Here is a 21,245-nt window from a genome sequence, read left to right as displayed (position 1 = left end):
CGACGTCAGATATGAGTTTTTCCGTATTTGGATGATTGGCTTATCCGAGGAGACTCCGAGACACAAATCACTCAGCATGTGGGCATTGTCAAGAAACTATTCACACGTCTAGGCCTGATGATTACTATAGAACAATCCACTCTGGTTCCCATGCAGAGGTTAGACTTCCTAGGAGCTATCCTGGACTCCAACGTAGCCGGAGCCTGCTTACCACAGCCGCGGTTTCAGGCAATGGCAACAATCATCCGAGGTCTGCAGACTTTCCCAATGACCTCGGCTCGCACTTGTCTCGGTCTCCTGGGTCCCATGGCTGCCTGCAAGTTTGTAACCAAACACGCCAAGCTCCGCCTCCGTCCTCTCCAAGTTTGGCTCAACTCGGCATACCACCCGGACAGGGACCCAATGGTCACGATAGTCACCATTCCTTCGAGCACCCTAGGCTCCCTAGAACAGTGGCTAACTCCCTCCCTGGTGTGGGCAGGGATGCCGTTCCATCCGCCCCAGCCGTCACTGTCCCTGACGACGGATGTGTCACCTCTCGGCTCGGGTGCTCACCTTGGTCACCTTCGAGCTTAAGGCCTTTGGTCTTCTCAGGAGCTGGCATTCCACATCAATGTCCAAAAATGAGAGCAGTCCGCCTGGTGTGCCAGGGGTTCCAGCAGCAGCTGCGAGGCCATGGTGTCTCAGTGTTTACAGCCAACACAACAGCCATGTGCCACATAAACAACCAGGGAGGGACATGGTCCTCCCCCTTTTTGCCAGGAGGCCATCCATCTCTGGGTCTTTTGCATAGCCCACTCGATAAATCTGGTAACATCCTTTCTCCCAGGCGTTCAGAATGCCTTGGTGCTTCGACTCAGCAGGTCTTTCTGTCTCAAGAGTGGTCGCTCTGCCCCGACGTGATGCATTCTGTTTTCCAGAAGTGGAGACTTTTCCCCACATAGACCTGTTTGCTCACCGCGAGAGCAGGAAATGCCAGATGTTCTGCTCCTTCCAAGGTCTCTCCCCGGGATTGATCTCGGACGCTTTCCTGATGCAGTGGAAGGGCCAACTCCTTTATGCCTTCCCACTGTTCCCGCTGGTTCATTGGGTCCTGCTCAAACTCCGCAGGGGCAGAGTGCGCATCATCATGATCACTCCAGTGTGGTCCAGGCAGCACTGATACACCACGTTGCTCGACCTGTCAATAGCCAACCCAATTACCCTGCCACTCCACCCAGACCTCATAACTCAGGACCACGGCAGGCTTCGCCACCCAGACTGCAGTCTCTTCACCTCACGGTGTGGCTGCTGCGTGACTAAACCGGGGTAGCAGGAAGCCTTCCACCAGGTCAACGTACCTGGCCGAGTGGAAGCGTTTCTCCTACAGATGCGAAACGCTTGATCTTACTCCTGCTGAGGTCTCAATCCCCTCTATTTGGCCTACCTCTGGCCTACAACAGCAGGGCCTAGCGGTGTCATCGCTGAGGGTGCACTTGGCAGTCATCTCTACCTTCCACCCAGGCTAAGGTGGTCGTTCTGTGTTCTCACACTCTATGGGTTTGAGGTTCCTCAAGGGCTTGGAGCGCTTACACCCTCAAGTACGCCGCCCAGCCCCAACCTGGGACCTCAACCTGGTTTTAACCAGGCTTATGTCTCCCGCATTCGAGCCGTTATCGACCTGCTCGCTGCTATACCCGTCTTGGAAGACAGCTTTCCTCGTGGCCATTACATCGGCCAGACGAGTCTCCGAGCTCAGGGTTCTTACGGTGATTCCGCCGTACACTATGTTTCACAAAGATAAGGTGCAGTTACAACCACACCCAGCTTTCCTCCCTAAGGTGGTTTCGGCCTTTCATGTTACCCACACTCAACGCAATGGGAGCAACAATTGCACTCCCTGGACGTTTGTAGAGCACTCGCATTTATATTGCGCGGACAGAACCATTTCTTAAAACGCCCCAACTCTCTGTCACGGTAGCAGACCGAAGGAAAGGCCTACCTGTTTCCTCTCAGAGGATCTGATCTTGGGTGATGGCGTGCATCCGCACTTATTATGATTTGGCTCATATTTCCCCAAACCACATCACTGTGCATTCTACCAGGGCTCAGGCTTCATCTGCCGCCTTGCTGGCTCGTGTACCTACCCATGAGATCTGTCACGCAGCTCCATGGTCCTTGGTCCATACCTTTGCTTCGCATTATGCTCTGGTTCAACAGTCAAGAGATGCTGCAGCCTCTGGCTCAGCAGTTTTACATTCTGCCACTATTCACTCCGACCCCACCGCCTACGTAAGGCTTGGGAATCACCTAACTGGAATGGATATGAGCAAGCACTTGAAGAAGAAAAGACGGTTACTCACCTTTGTAACTGTTGTTCTTTGAGATGTGTTGCTCATATCCATTCCAAACCCACTCTCCTTCCCCTCTGTCGGAGTAGCCGGCAAGAAGGGTGGCTGGGTCGGCAGGGGTATATATCCGGCACCATAGCGGCGCCACTCCAGGGGGCGCCCAGCCGACCCACCTAGTGTTGCTAGGGTAAAAATCTTCCGATGAACGTGCATGCGGCGCGCGCACACCTAACTGGAATGGATATGAGCAACACATCTCGAAGAACAACAGTTACAAAGGTGAGTAACTGTCTTTTTCCCTTTTCCTGGCTTCGGCCATTAATATTTCATGCAAATAACTTCTAGGTCAGTTCTGAATCAAATCACCTTATGTCGGCTGGTGCTCTCCCAGACAATTGTCACTTGCCTCCTTGCTTATTCTGCAAGATGAAGGAAAAAGGCACTGGCTCAAACTTTTTTCTAGTTGTTGTTAAAATTGGGTTGTTCTGTTGTAAATATAGATTCCTTTGTAATCAATGATTAATTTTAAAAAGCTGCAAAAGTATTTGAAAATGTGAGTAGGACTGCATCATTCGTGGAAGGAAATCATAAGAATTCATTCCTACTCCTTAATTAGGAGATAAAAATGAGTTTGAAAAAGTCTCTGTAAAACTAAGATCCTATTCCTAGAGGACAATTGGAGTTCAGTCTTAGCAACTTTGAGCTATCAGACATTACTGTTTTCTTCTGATAGCTGTGCCAGCTTTGGAGTGCTATAGGAAAGTGAGGTTCATTGCTTTGTTGGGGATGAGTGAGCTAGAAAAGGGACAGATTTACTGGAGACCTTCAAGTTGTTGGCAGGATTGGTGGTTTAAAGAAGCAAAACTACGCAACTTAATATAGTCTAGGTTTGAAATGGCAGGAAGCCAGTAATGGATGGGGCATCTGGCATAGCTTCTCTGGATAAAAGCTGTACAGCCGTTCTGTATTTAAACAAAACTTGGCATACCTTCTAGAAACTAGTCTGAAATGTTTTGTCACCTCATAGATGCTGCTGGAATTAAAGGTCAGCATGCCCTTTACTAGCCTAATTTTTGTGTATTAGAAATCTGAGTTGTCTCATTTTTAACCTTTAGTTACATGGAATCACAAATTTAACTGTGCTGCGGGCAGCCAGCTGCATCAGTCTGACCAGCACGGGTACTGCAGCTGTTGCCAGAACACCCATTCTAGTTTGTAAGGTGAGTTAAGCTCTTGGATTGATTCTACTGTAGTTATTGTCAATAGTAAAAGCCCTTCTTGTGGGCCTAGAATAAGTGGTACTATCCCTATTTTTATGCAGGGCTCAAGCCCTGAACATTTGTATATGTGTATACAAACATAAAACTTGAATATGAACTACAAAGGTTTGACTGAACTTATTTTTCCACTTTAACAGCCATGTAATTTTTCTGGCAGAAGTGTTCAGTGTTTATAAAGCCATACTAGAAACAAACTGCTGTTCAGTTAAACCTCAACTTGCACTCTGTCAAAGTGGAGACTACAAATGTTTGGTAAATGGTTATGAAAACCTCCAGTTCACCTTTAAATTGACTTCTGTTGAAGTTCCAGCATTTACTGTCTTATTATACCCTTTCTTTTCTTTGTCTTGTAACTTGCACGCAACCAAGATTTGATCTGTGCTGTCAAAGAAAAGCAATCTCTATGACGAGTGAGAGAAATAATTCTGGGGGAAAATGTCCCATGGTATGAGTTGTGTCAGAACCAACCTGGTCAGTTGTCGTTTATCTAATTGCTGAATGGGTAACTTCATATCACATTTCAAGGACCTATTCAGGGTACATTCCGTTGCATGTAACCATCAATCTTCCACATGTAAGTTCTTTGGAAAGTACAAATGAAAACGTTTTCCCTCAACCAAGCACGCTAGTTGTAGTATTACGTAGGAGTATTGGACTTAATATCTTAAATAGAAGTTAATTTCTATCTGAGGAGCAATATGTGATACATCCATTTTTTTTTTAACAAGTGAGGGAGCAATAGGCCAAACTTGACAGTACTTCTTCAAATAGAATGGTTCAGTTTTTTAGTTTCACTACTTTAACTTATCAAACTGGGCTTCCAGTGCTCTAGGATGCTACCAGTGTGACTGTCTGCGCATGTAGAGGAAGCAGAGTTCTCTATTCCTCTCTCCAGTCTTCTGGGACTTGAGATGATAAAAATATTGAAGTTGGGGATATAGAAGTAACCACATCCATTCGTGGACCTGGACAAGTGGATGTTTCTTCCAAACTTCTTGACTTTCCCAGAAAGACTTAAATATTCTAATGGAAACTTTCAGGCGACAAAGCCAGAATCCAAGTGCATTTCTTACAGAATTATAAACTTTAAGAAAATCTCTCTGTATTATCAACTCTTAACAGGCAAAATATATACTTTAAAAGACTAATATTTGTGATAAACGAGTTGAGATTAATTGAAAAGTAGAAAACTTTTTTTTTCCTTTTTGGAGTTAAAAATTGACCGCCTCCTTCCTCATCCTTAGCCAGCACTCAGTCCCAAATGACTTAAATTCTAGTATGTGGAGCAGCTGCTGTGAAGGTCCCTGGGAAAAAATATAAATTCATATTTTACACTACAAGTTAACTGTCGAGATCAGTGAATGCCTCCATTATGAGAAAAATTACAGATAAGGAAACTAACTCTTAATGCTAACATTAATACAGGCTTTGATCTTAAACATTAATGGCTAGCAGGCAGCTGCTTTTGGTCACATTGAAGTGGTTTGGTTGCCAAGAGAATTACTGAATAAGCTGACTGAACTTTCTAGCACTTCTTGCTTATAGTAGTATTAATGGGAGCAGCATGGTTAAAGCCCCTTCATTAGGTAAGAATTGATAGAAGTCAAACCCTTACTGCAGTATAAGGGAATGTAACACCAAAGATCTGAGTCACCCATGCCACTTCATAGATGCATGTTTTACAAGTTTCATTATGAATGGGTATAAAAGGAGAGAGGAAGGATGGCCTTATAGTTAAAACACTGAAATGTCTCAACCTGGATTCAATTCCTAGATCTGTTGCAGACTTATTCTGTGACCTAGGGCAACTTACTTAATCACTTTGCCTCGGTTGTCATCATCTGTAAAATGGAGATGTTTCTAAAATAGGGATATCAGTGACATAAAGGCCAGTTACAAAAGTTTAAATTAGGCTTGTGTTTGCTCCTAATTATTAATGTGTATTTAATGATAAAAAGTAACTAAGCAGATTCTCCACCTGATGATTCTACATTTTCTTGATCAGAGATCTGGTACTTTTTAATCAAGGTTGTACGTAATCTGTAGTAGAAAAGCTCACTAGACATAATGACATTACATTTTGCAGACACAATCTAAAAGCACACCACCAGAGTCCCGGCAGCCAGCACGATTACAAGAGGGCAAAGAAAACCAGCAAACCAGCAAATCTATCAATCAATTCAGCTACTTAGACTTCACGGTATGTCTTATTTTTGTCTGGTGACTTTAAAATATAGTCTAATTTTAGAGAGGTGAGTAGAAAACTGACTAGATTTGGATGAGATTAGGTTGTGGGCATATAGCAAACCGCACTCACATATTTTATACTTACCCAAGGGACAGGAAACTAAATTCTCACTTTCTATGCCACTTTGAGGAATCTAACAAATTCTATATTAAAGATATGTCCAGAGAATGCTCAAAAAGCAGTTCAGGGCTACCCAATACATATTGAGAGTAGGGGGATCAAGATTCCACAGCTAATGGAGGACTAACCAGGGAGTAAGGAGTAACGAGAAGCTGGACAGAAAGGGTAGCTATAGACAGGAACTTTGTAAGCATGGATCTGTCTGTCGTCATATCTCAAACAAGGGTTTTGTTAAGATGTCTTTCTGGTGAAAACTAAAATCTAAGCAGCATGAGGGAAATGTAATGACTTCCAAGGTTTTGGCTTATTTAGGGGATAACAAATGCATTTCAGTTCAGAAAATGAACTGAAATTGAGTCCTGGGAGCAAGGCAGCAACAATTGAGCTCACTAATCAGAAAAAGGGTTTGGTAGAGGGATGTTACTGTTAGCTCTAGCGAACAGACTGGGCTGTGTTGGTAGTAGGATGGAAAACAAGCAGTAATGCTGTTGTGTAAGGCAGTTATTAAATCTTCTTAGGAATATATGGTATTGGTCACCATATCACAAATGGTATTACTGCATCCTCAACTGCAGAGTTGGACAAAAGTTCAGGTCAGAAAAATACAAGGAAAGGATCAAAAAAGGACACTAACTGGATAAGCCAGCAAAAGGTGATTTTTAACAACTGTATTAAATCATAAATGAGTAAGTTCTTAAGTAAGAACACAAATCAAGGGAAATGAGGGGGGTGGGAAATCTGGCAGGACCCACTTCATTTAAACAGCAAAAATACATTTAGTAAAATATTGGTGAAGGGAAATGAGGCAGCCTAAGTTTGAAAGAAGCATAGACTTCCTTTTGCAAAAGACAACTGAAAAGTGTGGTAAAGCAGGAAGATGGAGTTGTCCTACTTAGATCACTTTAATTGGGTGGGTGTACCACTGACTGTGCTGTGATTATATCGTAATGTTTTCTTGTTACTACTTAATCTTCCTAACAATTTCTTAAATATTTTCAGAAAGATCTTTCAAAGAAAACTAGCAGTACCAGTGAGATTTTCAACTCTACAGTAAATGAGAACAGATATTAAGGATCCTGTTGCTGCACCCTCTGAAATGCAGGAATAACTCACTTCTTTGTGGCACTTGAACTCTTTTAACTATTTTCATAGATGGGAGAGAAGATGACTTATACTGTACCCTTGATGCCAGTGCCTTGACTAACTCCGGCTGTCAAATTGGCACATGCGGCAAGTCAAAAGGATTTGTGTGGCACCAGAATTGTACCTTGAACTCTATTTCCTAGCTAGAAAATAAAAATAGAAAGTAGCACTTAAAAGTAACATGTTGAATTAGTGAAGTCTTTAAAATACTCTAACCAAACATCTGCAAGTCTTAGTCTACAGTTCAAGTATTTACCTTGTCTTTCTTTATTGGTGTGGCTGCATGATATTGAACTGGCTCATTTTGTTTTACTGATGAACATTTGTTTTTTTCTAGAGTGCTAACATAATCCTTTTTTTAAAAAAAATGTATATTCACGCCTTTGAACTACTACTAAAAAACTCCTTCATGAAGTTCAGACTTGCAGGTTTCATGTACTTAATAATTCTGTCTAATTGTTTTACCCTGTCGCGCAATTAACTCTCAAACCTTGGTGCTTTTTAACCAAGCCGTGCAGGCAATTATGAAGCAACGGGGAGAAAGGGGGTAGAGATGTGGGGGAACCCTTAGTTGAAGTGAAGTGATCACAATCCGTAATCATCTGAACTGTTCAATGCAACTTTGTTTACTTTCTCTTTATCGTATTAATATCATGTCTTGAACTGAAATGTACCTTCACATTAGTGAGTAAACTGCCTGAACTGCTTTGAGGAGATCTGGATAATGTTGTGGCTAGAATAAAAACGTGTGTTTACAAGTGTTTAAATATTTCTTATTGTATATAGTGTGATTCTGAAAAGCAATTGAAATAATAAAAAGATGTGTGTTGTGCTCTTAAATAAAAAGCTGCACTAGTCAAGATGTCTGTTTTCAATGGGTTACCACTTCTGGTTCTGAAGAAAATCTCATGTGTCTACAGTATTTGCAAAACACATTTTGTTATTTTGTATGCTGTTTTGTAACTAAAAGGGAACAGCTGGCATTCATAAATTAAAAATAGTAATTTGTCTGAGAAGGAGCCATTTCATGGTGCATTAGTAAACTTTAAAAACAGATTTGGAAATTGATCAATATTTAATTTTACTTATGCTGTGAAATTTGTTTTTCTTGAAGTAGAATACTTCAAAAACAATATGGAGTCCGGTGGCACCTTAAAGACTAACAGATTTATTTGGGCATAAGCTTTCGTAGGTAAAAAACCCCACTTCTTCAGATGCATGGAGTGAAAATTACAGTTACAGGCAGGGTGGATTTGATTTAAATCACTAGTCAGGAAGACTCGATTTAATCGTGGATTTCTACATAAAAGTGCATTCTTGTTGGTTGTTATAATCTTAATACATATTCTTCACAACTCAGAGAAAGATGTAGGTTTCATTTTTAGAAGGTACACACTATACATTTTTTAAGTGATTTATTTTGAAAACTTTTCAGATTAGTTTTACAGCTATATCATAAAATGAAGAATTGTTTGGTTATTTCATTTACCAAAGGTAATTGAAGCAGATAGTTCACCTCCCAATGACTTCATAAATATCTCCAATTCAACATGTTAATCATTAATATTTGGAGGATTTTTCTTGCCATGCTGTATTAGGATGAGAACATCACAAGACAGACTTTTAAATTGTTTTATTTAACTAAAACAACAACGTTATGTAGCCTAGATTTTTTTCTTCAACAGCAAACATATCTTAACAAAACAAGCATATGAATTTTTGAATTTAGTTAAATAGTCAAGTTTTTTTTAAATCAGGTTTGTTTTTGTTCAAATTGATTTTAACTAAAATAGTTATATGAGATATTTAAAAAAAAAAATTAAACAAACTATGTCAGCCAGGTCACCATGAGAAACTTAAAATAATGGCCTCTATAACTAATTCAGTTGTCTTCACCTTCATTTTCCTCTTTGTTCATAATCTGGAAAAGAGAAACAAGCTTTCCTGCTTTTTCAGGTCCCAAACGATTTCTCAATTTGGAATGAATTAGTCCAAAGGAAGAAAATATTCTTTCTACGCTAGCAGAAGAAGCTACTGCTGTTAAAAGTGAGATTATCACTTCAACAGTCTCCAAGTGCTGAAGTGACTTCCACCAGTTTACTTGTGTGACTTTCTTTAAAACATCAGCAGCAAACATATTTCTTGAACGGTTCACCCTTAGCTCTGAAGTTTATTATAGTTGGCACTATGGAGGGATGATTGCTGGATGTCCATGTCATAGCCAACTCCACTTCTTCAGCAGTAAAGGTTTGGCCCTGGTACCGAATATTGAGAATATTTGCAAGAAAATGAGCTGGAGAGAGTTCTTGTCCCATTCGGTTTTTTAATGCTTGTAATTTAACTCACTGCATATTTCTCTTTAAGATCTCACTCAATTCCTTCCAAATTTCAGCAGCATCAGCAATAAAACAGCTCTTTCCCTGCATTTTGTTCAAAGCTACAGAAATAGGCTTCAGGGTACTTAGCATGTGTTCAACATTTCTCTTAAGCCCAGTGTTGAGAACTTTGGCTGCGACAGTGCCATCTATTTTTTCACGATTTTGTTCACAAACTGTCATCAGATTAGGCCAGTTCTTGATATAGTGCTCAAAACAGTCCGCTACTTAGTTCCATCGCACGTCTTGTGGTAGAGTTAGCTTGGATCCTCCCACGTTTTTCAGAGTAACTGCTGCAAAATGGTTGTTACGGAAGTATTTGCAATTTCAACAACGTTAGCCTTTATTTCTGGAACACTGAAGTCTTTGACTAGGAGGTGAATCAAATGAGCACTGCAACTGTATGTTATTAGCTTGGGACTCTTCACTCTCTTCTCAATAATTTCATCTCATCTTGGATATCATTCTCTGTGACCAAGCTGCATACTAGATATTAGAATTTTTTTTTCACAGTTTGTTATAGCTTTTACTGCTATTTATTGTAAGTGTTCTGTGTGTGCATTTCCTGATGTATCAATTGTTTCTTTAAGGAAGACATTCCCTTCTGTCATCACACAAGCACATACAACAGGATCATTGTGGACATTGCTCCACCCATAAAGACTCAGGTTAACAATTTCACCCTCTAGACCTTTGTGCACACTGCTCAATTTCTCTTTCATACACTTTATCCAGCAATTTGCCTGTTATATCTGCTCTGTTGGGTGGGCTATATTCTGGTCTTAATGACTGAACCATGTTAATGAAGTGTGGATTCTCAATCATACAGAAAGGACAGTTTGTTATCTAAAGAAACGGGGCAATTTTTTCATCAATTACCTCTTTTTGTAATCCGCTGGTTCTTATCACACATTTATCTATGGTTGTTTCTGGATAATGGAGCGTTTTTTTTTCTTTTTGCTACAGGTGATCTACTGTGGCTATGTGACTGACTGACATGATGTGACTGAAACACCATCACTGGCAGATAACTCTGAAACTAGAAAATTATGGTGATCTTGAAGGTGGATAGTCTTCAGATCTTGTATGTTGAGGTTGGATTCTCCTAATTAAATAACTGCATTGACTTATTTTGTTTATTACCATACTGCTCATTTAGTATTCTCATTGCATTCACTGACACTCAGTACTACTTTAAAGGTGGAATTGTACAAGGAAGATCTGCCTATTTCAGCTGTTTATTTTTTATCACAGCTGCATCTAAAATTGATACTGCCATAGAGTAACAACTATATTTTTTGCTCAAACATGAGAATTCAAAAATAGTCCAGAAGAAAGACAGGCTGTCCTTAAGAAAAGTGTGAAATAAAAAAGTTTACCAACCTGAAGATCCTGCATGTTCAGACATGTTCCTTTCATCATCTTTAATGCAGCTTCTTCCTGAGGAGGAATACTTCTCATGATGTTGTTTTATTCGGGCAACCAGGCCTTGCATTTTACTTTGTTGCACTGTTTGTATTTTGCATGTTTGCCTGTCTTACCCACAGGTAGAGGAATTTCATTAAAATATTCCCAAACTGGGTTTCTCTTATGGCCTGCTTCCATTATAGGTTTTCTGTTCTAGTGGGAGAATGGTATGGTAGATCTCAAGTCAATGAAGGCTACACTCAGAAAGACTTCAACTTCTGGAATATGCTGCTCAAACAGTTTCACTTTTGTTTCTACTGCCTGTTCCTTCCTTCTCACATGTATCTCCAGACTTCTTGTCCAGATCTATTCCGCCCCCAACAATCTTCTATTCATTGAACTTTTTGAAACTTTGCACTTTTAGAGAGAGGTAAGGGATTGACTCCGTGTACACAAATTTGCAGAGGGACAATAGGGTTGAGGTCTGTTATTTCTCACCTCTATATATTATTTATTTATTTAAAAAACATTTTTGCTGTTAACAAGTGTGTTTTCTTTGGAGACCCAAATCCACAGTTTGAGAACTGCAAAACTAAGCATCTCTGATGGTATCTTCTAGACTGAGCACTGTGTCCTATTGGGTAGAAAGAAAGATTAACCTAAAGAATCTATACAGAAGCCCCTGGAAACCCATAAGATTGGGTCCCTAATCCATGAACTTTTGGAACGCATTTACAAAACTTTTCTTAAAGATTACATAAATATATTGTCTCCTACTATAGAATTAGAATTTATAATCCCTATGCCATGATGAAACATCTTTGAGCTATAATGTATCTTAATTAAAATTATCTTTAGATTGCTTTTGGGGAGGGGGGGAATTATATAAAAAAATCCAATTTAAATTAAAAATAATTGATTTTTATCCACCCTGGATACAGGCATAAATATACTGCTACATGAAGAGAAGGGAATTACCTTACAAGTGGAGAATCAGTGTTGACAAAGCCAATTCAGTCAGGGTGGATGTGGTCCACGTCCAATAACTGATGAGGAGGTGTCGATACTAAGGGAAAATTGCTTTTGTAGTGAGCAGCCATTCCCAGTCCCTATTCAAGCCCAAATTAATGGTGGTAAATTTGCAAATGAATTTTAGTTCTGCTGTTTCCCTTTGAAGTCTGTTTCTGAAGTTTTTTTGTTGAAGGATGGCTACTTTTAAATGTTATAGAATGTCCAGGGAGAGTGAAGTGTTCTCCTACTGGCTTTTGTATATTACCATTCCTGATGTCTGATTTGTGCCCATTTATTCTTTTACATAGGGCCTGTCCAGTTTGGCCAATGTACATAACAGAGGGGCATTGCTGGCACATGATCGTATATATCGCATTAGTAGATGTGTTGGTGAATGAGCCCGATGGTGTGGCTGATGTGGTTGGGTCCTATGATGGTGTTGCTCGAGTAGATATGGGGACAGAGTAGGCAACAGGGTTTATTGCAAGGATAGGTTCCTGGTTAGTGTTTCTGTGGTGTGGTGTGTAGTTTCTGGTGAGTAAGCAAGGATTGGCCTGTCTCCCAAGGTTGTGAGAGTGAGGGATCATTTACCAAGATAGGCTGTACATCGTTGATGTGCTGCAGAGTTTTTAGCTGGGGGCTGTTCATGATGGCCAGTGGTGTTCTGTTTTAAAAGCCATGTAGACTTCAGTTTGTCTCCATTTGCTTTCTATCAAAATGACCTTTAGTCGCCATCTCCTCTCCTATGTGCACAGGGAAACTAAGTCCAGTAGCCACAGAACTCCACGGCACAATTTTAAAGTTGTTACTAGGTTTCATTCCTGATGCTTTCAGAATCTAAATCAAACTACTTTCCTCTCCTTGCAACCCACTAACTCCTGTGCACAGGGATAGTTGCAGTCTAGTTAAGAGGACTATCTAATTTTATTTAACCCCCACACCCACACCCAACAAAGCTTTTATTAAAGTCCAAACCTAGTGTTCTAAATGAGAAACAAGAGCTTAGGAGCTTCTAAATCATGTGATGGGTTTAAAAAACTATCAATATGTCCAACAGAGGAAAAACAAGCTTTCTCCTGCAAACATCTGCTCACAGACCCTGAGGCATAGCTATTTCTTAGGCAAAGAAGGGTGGTGGGTGGGAGGGGATAACTGATTTTATGTAAGGTATCCTAATTAAACAGCTTCATCTATGTTAGGAAAGTCCCTGTTGCTGATGAGGGGTTGGCATTGGATGCAGCTAAAGTTCTTGAAATGATGCTGAACAATTGGCACCTACAGTTGGTATCAGCCAGTTCTGCTGATGCCCCTCAGCACAATGGGCAATTTTCCTAGGGTGAGCATTCTGACTAGACGTATCCTGCTCCAGCAATGCAGATTCTTGGCTATGGAGCTCTCCGGGCCTCAGAGAAGCCCACTGCAAGTAGTACGATGACGGCACTTAGGCTTATTGTGTGGAATCTTGCTTTGTAGGATGGCAGAAGAGGACTTGTGCTAAAAGGAAAATAAAAGCTGTGGCAGTCTCTGATCCTTCATGTTCTGCTCCCCTCACATTGAATAATGCTTCCTTTTCTACACGCAACTTTTTGCTTGTGAGATGTGTTTTCATAAGCATCTAAGGGCTATATTATACTTCCTGGAGGCTGCAAGGATCTCACACTTCTAATGGGCCGGGGCTCAGAGCAGGCATAATCATGTGAGGTGGAGACAGGGGCAGGTAGCAGCGTTTGCAGTGCTGACTCTCCCCAAGTGGCAAGGTGCCAGGCAGGGCTGGCTGAAGTCCTGGTGCTGGGAGGTACACTGCTTGGGGCCATGCACCCTTGCAATCAAAAGGCATTATGCTTTTTGAAGGCATAAACTGCACAGCTGCTGAGCACTTGCAACTTCCATGGACTTGAACTGGAGCTATGGGCTGCTTATCGCCATGGAAAATCAGGCCCATAACGTTTCCAAGCACCATAGCTGAGACAGTGTTCCGCCACTTCCTCTCCAGTGTTCAGATTAGGAGCCAGAAATTTTCAACTTCCTCTTTACAAGACCAAAACCAAGAGCTTGGGGGAGCATGGTTTTCAGTCTCCTGAAAATGACAGTCTGTTTATCTCCCACTTCCTGGTAGCACTTTGTGTATAGGATCTCCCATGGGATGAGGAAACAGGCTTATAATAAAACTATTTAGTGGGTATATTCCTTCTGCTTTTGTTCGAGCATTTAGCAATCAATTCAATTAGGAAGAGTCGCAAGTTTTCACACTTTAAACATTAAAATATGATTCCATGACTACTGCATCAAAGGTAAAAATCAAACCTCTACTGGAGTGACCTTATTCCTTGGGAATGGGGGAGAAAGGGAGGCAGGATGAACTGGTTGTGCTAATTTGGCCTAGAAAGATACTATATGTTCATATAGTAGCTTTAATTTGCCCCTCCTATGTGATCTCATGCATTTTTAGTCAAGATCTTCCCCCTCCCTAAGTGATCTGTCTTATTTAGAATCAGCAATGCTGACACAAAAAAATAAGATTATAGGCAATGCAATGCTTAAAAATACTTACCATACGTTATTGTCCTTGTTACTGTCTGTCAAGGCATAGGAATCTACCTCCACATTAGGCCCTGGTATACTGACAGTTATAAAGATAAAAAAATGTAGACGTTGAAGAATCTGAATTGATGATCTTTATTGCTTTTATTTGTACCTTTTTTCCCAAAAGAAACACATTTTTCTTCTTAAATGACTGGAATTTCCTCCCCACCCACTTCTAAAATCATGCTGCACTTGGATTACATCAACCTATATAGAGGAAGTATTTTTTTTTCTAACTGATAATTCATCTGACAGGTCAGCATCCAGCAATCAAATACATTATGATTCTATCTGAAAGAGGATAAACCATTTTTAATTTCTTGTTTTTACTTTTAAGCTGCTTTAGTGAAATAGATTCAGGTTTGTAATAGTATCTATTAAAGAAAGTAGTAAATGAATGTGTATAAAGTACCAAACTGAAGGCTGGAAGGTGTTACCTGGGAGAGAGCTGGCAAAATTCAAAACAAGGCCACAATCTGCTCTATCGATCAGATTGCTGTCTCCTGAATGTCTTCCCCTGCCCTCAAGTACAGCAGTTGTTGGTGCTTTCTCATGGGACTGCCTTTGGTTTGTTTTTGATGTGGTCATTATGGTGGCCTTAAAGGTGGTGTTCTCAGGCTATGAGCCAGGTGTTGCAGAACATGGAAGCTACTCTAAAACAAAAGGAAAACATACTGAAATGTAGTTACTCATCCCAGGTATCAAATGCAGAAATGAAAATGTTTTACTTTCTACAGTGCCTTCCATCATAGGCTCTCAAAGTGCTTTGCACAAATGTCTCACCTGAAACTTCCTCTGCCTGTTGAAATAGGAAGAATTTGACAGATATGACAATTGAGGCATAGGGTAGTAAAGTGACTTGGTCCAGGCCACCAGCACATCTGTAACAGGGATAGGAAGAGATCTCAAATCATGTGACTTCCAGCCCTTGGTGGCAGGATATTGCAGTGATAAAGTTACTTTGGAAGGCAATACAAATCATGCATTTACTGAGCAGGCATTACACGCTTGTCCAGTTAATGCTGGTGCAGATGTCCTGAGGAAACACGTCAGTTTGTCACATTCACTCCTGACATCAAAGGTCATGAATCTTCCCTCAGCTAGTAAATTGCCTTTGTGCTGCTTGCAGAAGTTCTCTTCTAGAAAGCCACCAGCCTCTCCATCTCTGAGGGTCAAATCCTCACTTGTGTGTGCAGCCATCATTATACACAGATTGTGATGAGTGGAGATCTGCTGCAGAATGAGGATGCAAAGGAATCTTGACCAGGCCACAGAACAGCAGCAGAGCTCCCACATGATTGCTAATGTAGCCTTGTGGGCTTCCACTCATGCAGGGAAGGGAAGGGCTATGTGTGGTGGCCGTTGTGGTGGTGCAGCTCCACCTCACTCAGTCACTTAATGTGCACTGGGCAGCAGGGTATAGTCTCCAGTCCAGGCTCTCAATATCATGCTAGGAAGATGGAACCATACCAGCTTCTACTGCTTCTAGGGCTCTCTGTGCTTGTAAGTTGGGGAATGACAAGATTTGGCCAGTGGTATTGGGTGTTTTGAATGATTACTCTGGATGTTAGTTTGGTGCCCCCAGAACGTGTACCGCAGGAACAGTAGCAAAGTGAGCTAATGAGCCTTGATTTTGACCTGGAAGGCCCAGCTCCAGAGATTAGAGGGTCCATGTCAGTTTGCTCCTTGGCCTCTCTGTGAGGGAAGCCAATAAAGGTACTAACTAGTGCCAATAGTGATGGTATTGTCTTGTGGTGCTGACTAACCTACTGAGAACTGAAAGGGAACAAATCAGTCTACATTAGGCTGCCAAAAGCCATTAGACTGTAGCAACTTTGGGACATTACCAACCAGGGCCAAATTTAAACCAATGACTTGGAGGTGAAAAACATTGGAAAAATTATGGGTAACGGGATTCTTTCTCCAGCTGAGGTAGCTAACCTCTAGCAGTACTGTAGATAGTATAAAACAATGGGTCTGAATCTGCCCCTTTGGAAGTCAGTGGTGAGTGTGAACAGAATTAGAGGTGTTCTTGGATATGAGAAACTTTTATAATATGTCATCTTTTGAGTGTGCAATAATTTCTACTTCCTCTTGTTCAGTGTAGATCAGTGGTTTTCAAAGGGGTTGCAGAATGTAAGGCATTGGGTCGCCTTGCTCAGCACCTAGGGACCCTGGCAGCCGGCCAGTAAAAACTAGTAGTCCCTACCTGTTCTGACACCACACTGCGCCGGAGATGGTAATTCAGAAGGGAAAAGAGGAAAATCCAAATATTTGCTAGGGGATAAGCATGTTGACATTGGCATTTTCCTCTATTTGTCAAGTACCTTTGTCATAGATGTTTAAAAACTGATACCTTAATTGTTCCCCTTGGTTTTGCAGGGTGGTCTGGTGGACTGTTGAGCTTGGACTGTGACAACTCTGTTTTTGTTAGGCTTTGTGGACTTCCTCGAAATTTCTGTATGTTTACCTCTGCTTTGATTTCTTCTATTGTCTGGATGGCAGAAGTGCTTCCAGGGTCGCCATCATAGATGTAACTTCTTTGTGCAAACTGGTTGCCATTAGTATCCTGAAAGAACAAGACAGTAGTTCCTACAGCTGCCAGCTACGAGGAGCAGTAAGAAATGACTCAGATGTGTTTGAAACTGTACTGAACTTTACATCGTGTCAATTGAAATCTTGTATCAGAGGGGTAGCCGTGTTAGTCTGGATCTGTAAAAAGCAACAATGAGTCCTGTGGCACCCTAAAGACTAACAGATGTATTGGAGCATGAGCTTTCATGGGTGAATACCCACTTCATCAGACGCATGCTCAGGACTCATAATTGAAATCTTGTTGCTTCATTTTAACTTTAAGGGATGCTGTCAAGCTAGTGTTGGTTCAGAATTCCATACATTAAAATTGTATCCAGTTACTGTTTCTTGTCCCTTGAGCTAATAGCTACATATTTTCATGCTTTATCCTTGTGCTGGTAGCAAATGCGAGTGAAAAGGTAACACACTTATCACAGTTGTTACTGTGTGCATGTATGCACACTGCTTTCCAGTTGCTTGCCTGGGTCAACTGTCATACCCATATAGAGGGAGAGTGAAGGAGTAACCCCCTGCAGTCAACTCTTCTTCTATGGGTGCAGAAGATAACACTGCTGAGTACCCTGCTGTTGAGGGAACATACCAAATTCATCATGCAGCTTCATCAGGCAAGAAGATCTTAACAGCAGAATGGCAAGCAGCTGCTATCTTAATGTCCAGTCAAGGTGTGGTCTAACTGTTAAATCAGCACCTCTGAATTATACCGATTCCTTGTCTATTAGCAGGTGTTCAGTATCTATGGGCCTGATCCAAACCCCAGTGAAATCTGTGGGAGTCTTTCCACATTGCATCAGGCCCTTACATTCTCTTGAACAAGATATCTGTAAGCAGAGAACAAATATTAAAAGGGATCAGATTCAGCCCTTGGCTTCAATCAACCCACAACTGCCCTGGAAGTAACGGGAATTGTGCAATTGCCCGAAGGGAAAACTTGACCCAATATTGACCCAAACATCATTTCACAATACTGGAGTTAATGATTGCTCCTACTCCTAGTAAAAACTTCATAGATTTTCAAAATTACCAAGAAAACTCAGCTCTGCCATTGAGAAACTGTATTTGAATTCTCATCTTCTTCTAGTGTAGTACTGAGAGCTTGTGCTTCAGAAAACATCCAGTGGGGAGAAGCATTATTCCCCATACAGACAAACTTGTAAGAGGATATCTAGTTAGATTTATTAATAACATAACAGGATTGTATTAACTAAAGAAGCTGCACAGCACTAGCTACCAGTGTTAGAAGGGTAAATATTAAACTCTTACCCTGGTATGTAGTTGGAATCATAAGAAAGGACAGTCTCAGTTAATTGAGGTAGCGTTACGGGCATCTTAGATTACAGAACTATAACAATAGGTCCTCTCCCCCACCCCACCCTTCAGCTTCAACCTCAGCTGGAGGGTAAGAAATGTGTTGCCAAGATTGTCATAACTTTTCTGGTGTAATAACCCAGAATGCAAGGTTTTGTTACCAGAACCACTCAAGTCAGGTGACCTTAAATGTCAATAAAACAAACTATGTCTGTGGTGCACAAACAATAATACAAAAGGCTTGTAACCAAATGAATAGTTTACAATGCCCATCCAAACCATGAATGATAATGTGGTGTTGCCACTGCCCTCCCACTCAGTGTCCTTAGCTGTAGCCCAGTGGCTCGAGCAGTCACCCGAGATACAGGTTCAAATCTCTGTTCTAGCCCAGACCCAAAACAGACTTCTTTGCTCCACCAAAAAACTCAAATCTGGTTCAACCCCCACCCAATTTCTTTTTCAACTTTTCAGAACTGCCACAAACTGAAAAGCCTGTGATTTTCCCAGCTCTACTTGGGAGTCAATACCATGTTTATCAGCCACTTCTGTGCTTCTGAGCTGGTGGCCAAAGAAGCTCGTGTCAACTGAATTGATTAGCTGAATTCTGCATAAATATGTTTGGCCCCTTTCCACATCCAAGTCCTCAGCTGGGCTGTAGTGGGGCAGTGCAGAAGGTTTGCAGGTCCCTGAACCCACCCAACATTCCCTGGTGACTGCGAACCTCAGCCCTGCCCCTCAAGTGCCTTAGCCCTGCCCAGTCCCTTCCTTTGCAGAGCTGAACACAAGTTCATCCAGCAGTATGTCAATCCAGGGCTCAGTGATGGCAAGGAAAAGGTTTCATTATATTGAGATGGTGGCAAAGCTGAAGGTCTTGGGGGGCGGGGAGTAGATGTCTTGTAATGATTTGTATTACACAAAGAGGTGGAGTTAAGTTCTCTCTAGTCTGCAACTGCTAGCAGCAAATACCTTCAACAGCCAGTGATGGGACGCTAGATGGGGAGGGCTCTGAGTTGCTACAGAGAATTTTCCTAGGTGTCTGGCTGGTGGGTCTTGCCCACATGCTCAGAGTCTAACTAGTCATCATATTTGGGATTGGGATGGAATTTTCTCCCTGGGTCAGATTGACAGAGACACTGGGTTTGTTTTTTTTTGCCTTTCTCTGCAGCATGGGGCATGGGTACCTTGCAGGTTTAAACTAGTGTAAACGGTGGATTCTCTGTAACTTGAAGACTTTATATCATGATTTGAGGAACTCAGTCAGAAGTTAGGGGTCTATTACAGGAGTGTGTAGGTGGGATTCTGTGGCCTTCAATGTGCAGGAGGTCAGACTAGAGGATCATGATGGTCCTTTCTGGCCTTAAAGTCTATGAGTCTATAATGTTGAAAAATGTTACTTAATACAAATGATGAGAAAACAAGCAAAAAAAGCAAGAAATAGTTAAGATGTGTTAGATTTAACAACGGTACCAGGAGAGCATGTCCCACCTCGGAGGGGTAGGAGTCAGTTGGTTAAGTTTGGAGGCTAGGATGAGCACTTAGCAACTGAGGTGAGGGAATATGAAAGATTTGACAGCTGGAAGTGAGGTGTGACGAAGGGGGGCAGGTGACAAAATTGAAAAGGAGATGGGAGTTGGATTTAGCCTGCCTCACTGGAGGTTAGAGGGTTGGCTTCTGAGGCAGGCGTGGGTGATGCTTCTAAATAGGGGATCTGAGAGGGTTTGTTAGCTTGGGCTGTGGCATGTCCCTGAGGCAGGAGGCTGGAGAGATGGTGCAGATAATCTGGGAAGGTTTGGCTGCTGGGAGAGCAGGTGTCTGGCACTTAGAAAGACTTTGGCTATTCAGAGATAAAGAGCCGGATTATGCAGTGCCTTACACCTTGTGTAGTCGCACCTGTGCAAAGTAAGCTAAAGATGCATTGGGAAGATTCCGAGTTGGCAGCCTTTTACACCTACCTAGCACAGGTGATGGCTGAAGGTGTAAAGCAGTAGAGAATCAGGCCCAGACACTAGATGCTTATGGAAGAAGGTGAAGTAACAATAAAAATGTGTTAGAGTATGATGTCTAAAATTTAACCAGGTTTTGTTACCAGGAGGAAGCACATTTTTATTTAAATTCCCCCCTACCCCCAGTTCCCAGAACCCAAACATGCAAACAGTTCTCTTCTAACTTCACAAACAACCCCAACTTGCAAATGGCATGGTAGATTCCAGCTAGAGAGAATTCCCTAAGATGACTAAAAAGTTCAGAATGAAAAGCCAGCCTTTGCCAGGAGATCAGTGCCAGGAAATGCAATACTGAACGACACTGTCATGGCACTTTAAAAATGAGTTTTATTTTGCTTACGTTTGATTTTCCTCCATGCTTCAATGGTGGCTTAGGTAGAACCAAAAGGAAGGAGAGGATCTGGGGTAGCTGTTGATAGCTGCTATGGGAACTGTACAATGCAGAGTAGTTTGAAAGGCCTCCCTCTCTGTTGCACAGGACAAAACCTTCTTTGCTAGTAAGTGGAGAACAAACACACAGGTGGCACACTGATTTATCTGCTGCCAGTTAGTTGTTAAACTTGTTTACAAGTCAGCCTTTCTATGAAAGAGTGACATGACTGGATTCCATTGTCATGGTAGTGTGAGTACAAGGATGGTTTCCTCCAGTGCTTGAAGCACTGGACTGGCAGATGAAAGCTCTGACTTCCAATCCTGACTCTGCTACCCTTGAGTGGGCAAGTCACTTTACCCATCTGTAAAATGGCAATAATACATTGGAATCCTGATTTATGAGACCTCAGTTATTCAAATCCTCCCTAGTTGCTCAACTATCACTTCCATCTGGAAAAGAAAGTGTGTGTATG

General features: G+C 41.6%; 1 protein-coding gene across 1 annotated transcript in view; it reads left to right on the top strand.

The window, feature by feature from the left end:
* Window positions 1-7,060, top strand: part of LOC127046279 (protein regulator of cytokinesis 1-like) — a 61,257-nt gene extending 54,197 nt beyond the window's left edge. Inside the window, exons 13-16 of the mRNA XM_050943116.1 lie at window positions 3,446-3,550; window positions 5,697-5,810; window positions 6,497-6,630; window positions 6,978-7,060. Coding sequence (XP_050799073.1) covers window positions 3,446-3,550; window positions 5,697-5,810; window positions 6,497-6,619 — 342 coding nt within the window. The 3' untranslated portion in view covers window positions 6,620-6,630; window positions 6,978-7,060. The remainder of the gene's footprint in view (window positions 1-3,445; window positions 3,551-5,696; window positions 5,811-6,496; window positions 6,631-6,977) is intronic.
* Window positions 7,061-21,245: the final 14,185 nt, after the last annotated feature.

The sequence above is a fragment of the Gopherus flavomarginatus genome, chromosome 3 (assembly GCF_025201925.1).
Source record: "Gopherus flavomarginatus isolate rGopFla2 chromosome 3, rGopFla2.mat.asm, whole genome shotgun sequence".
Classification (NCBI taxonomy): Eukaryota; Metazoa; Chordata; order Testudines; family Testudinidae; genus Gopherus; species Gopherus flavomarginatus.
This window is presented reverse-complemented; position numbering and strand designations above follow the sequence as displayed.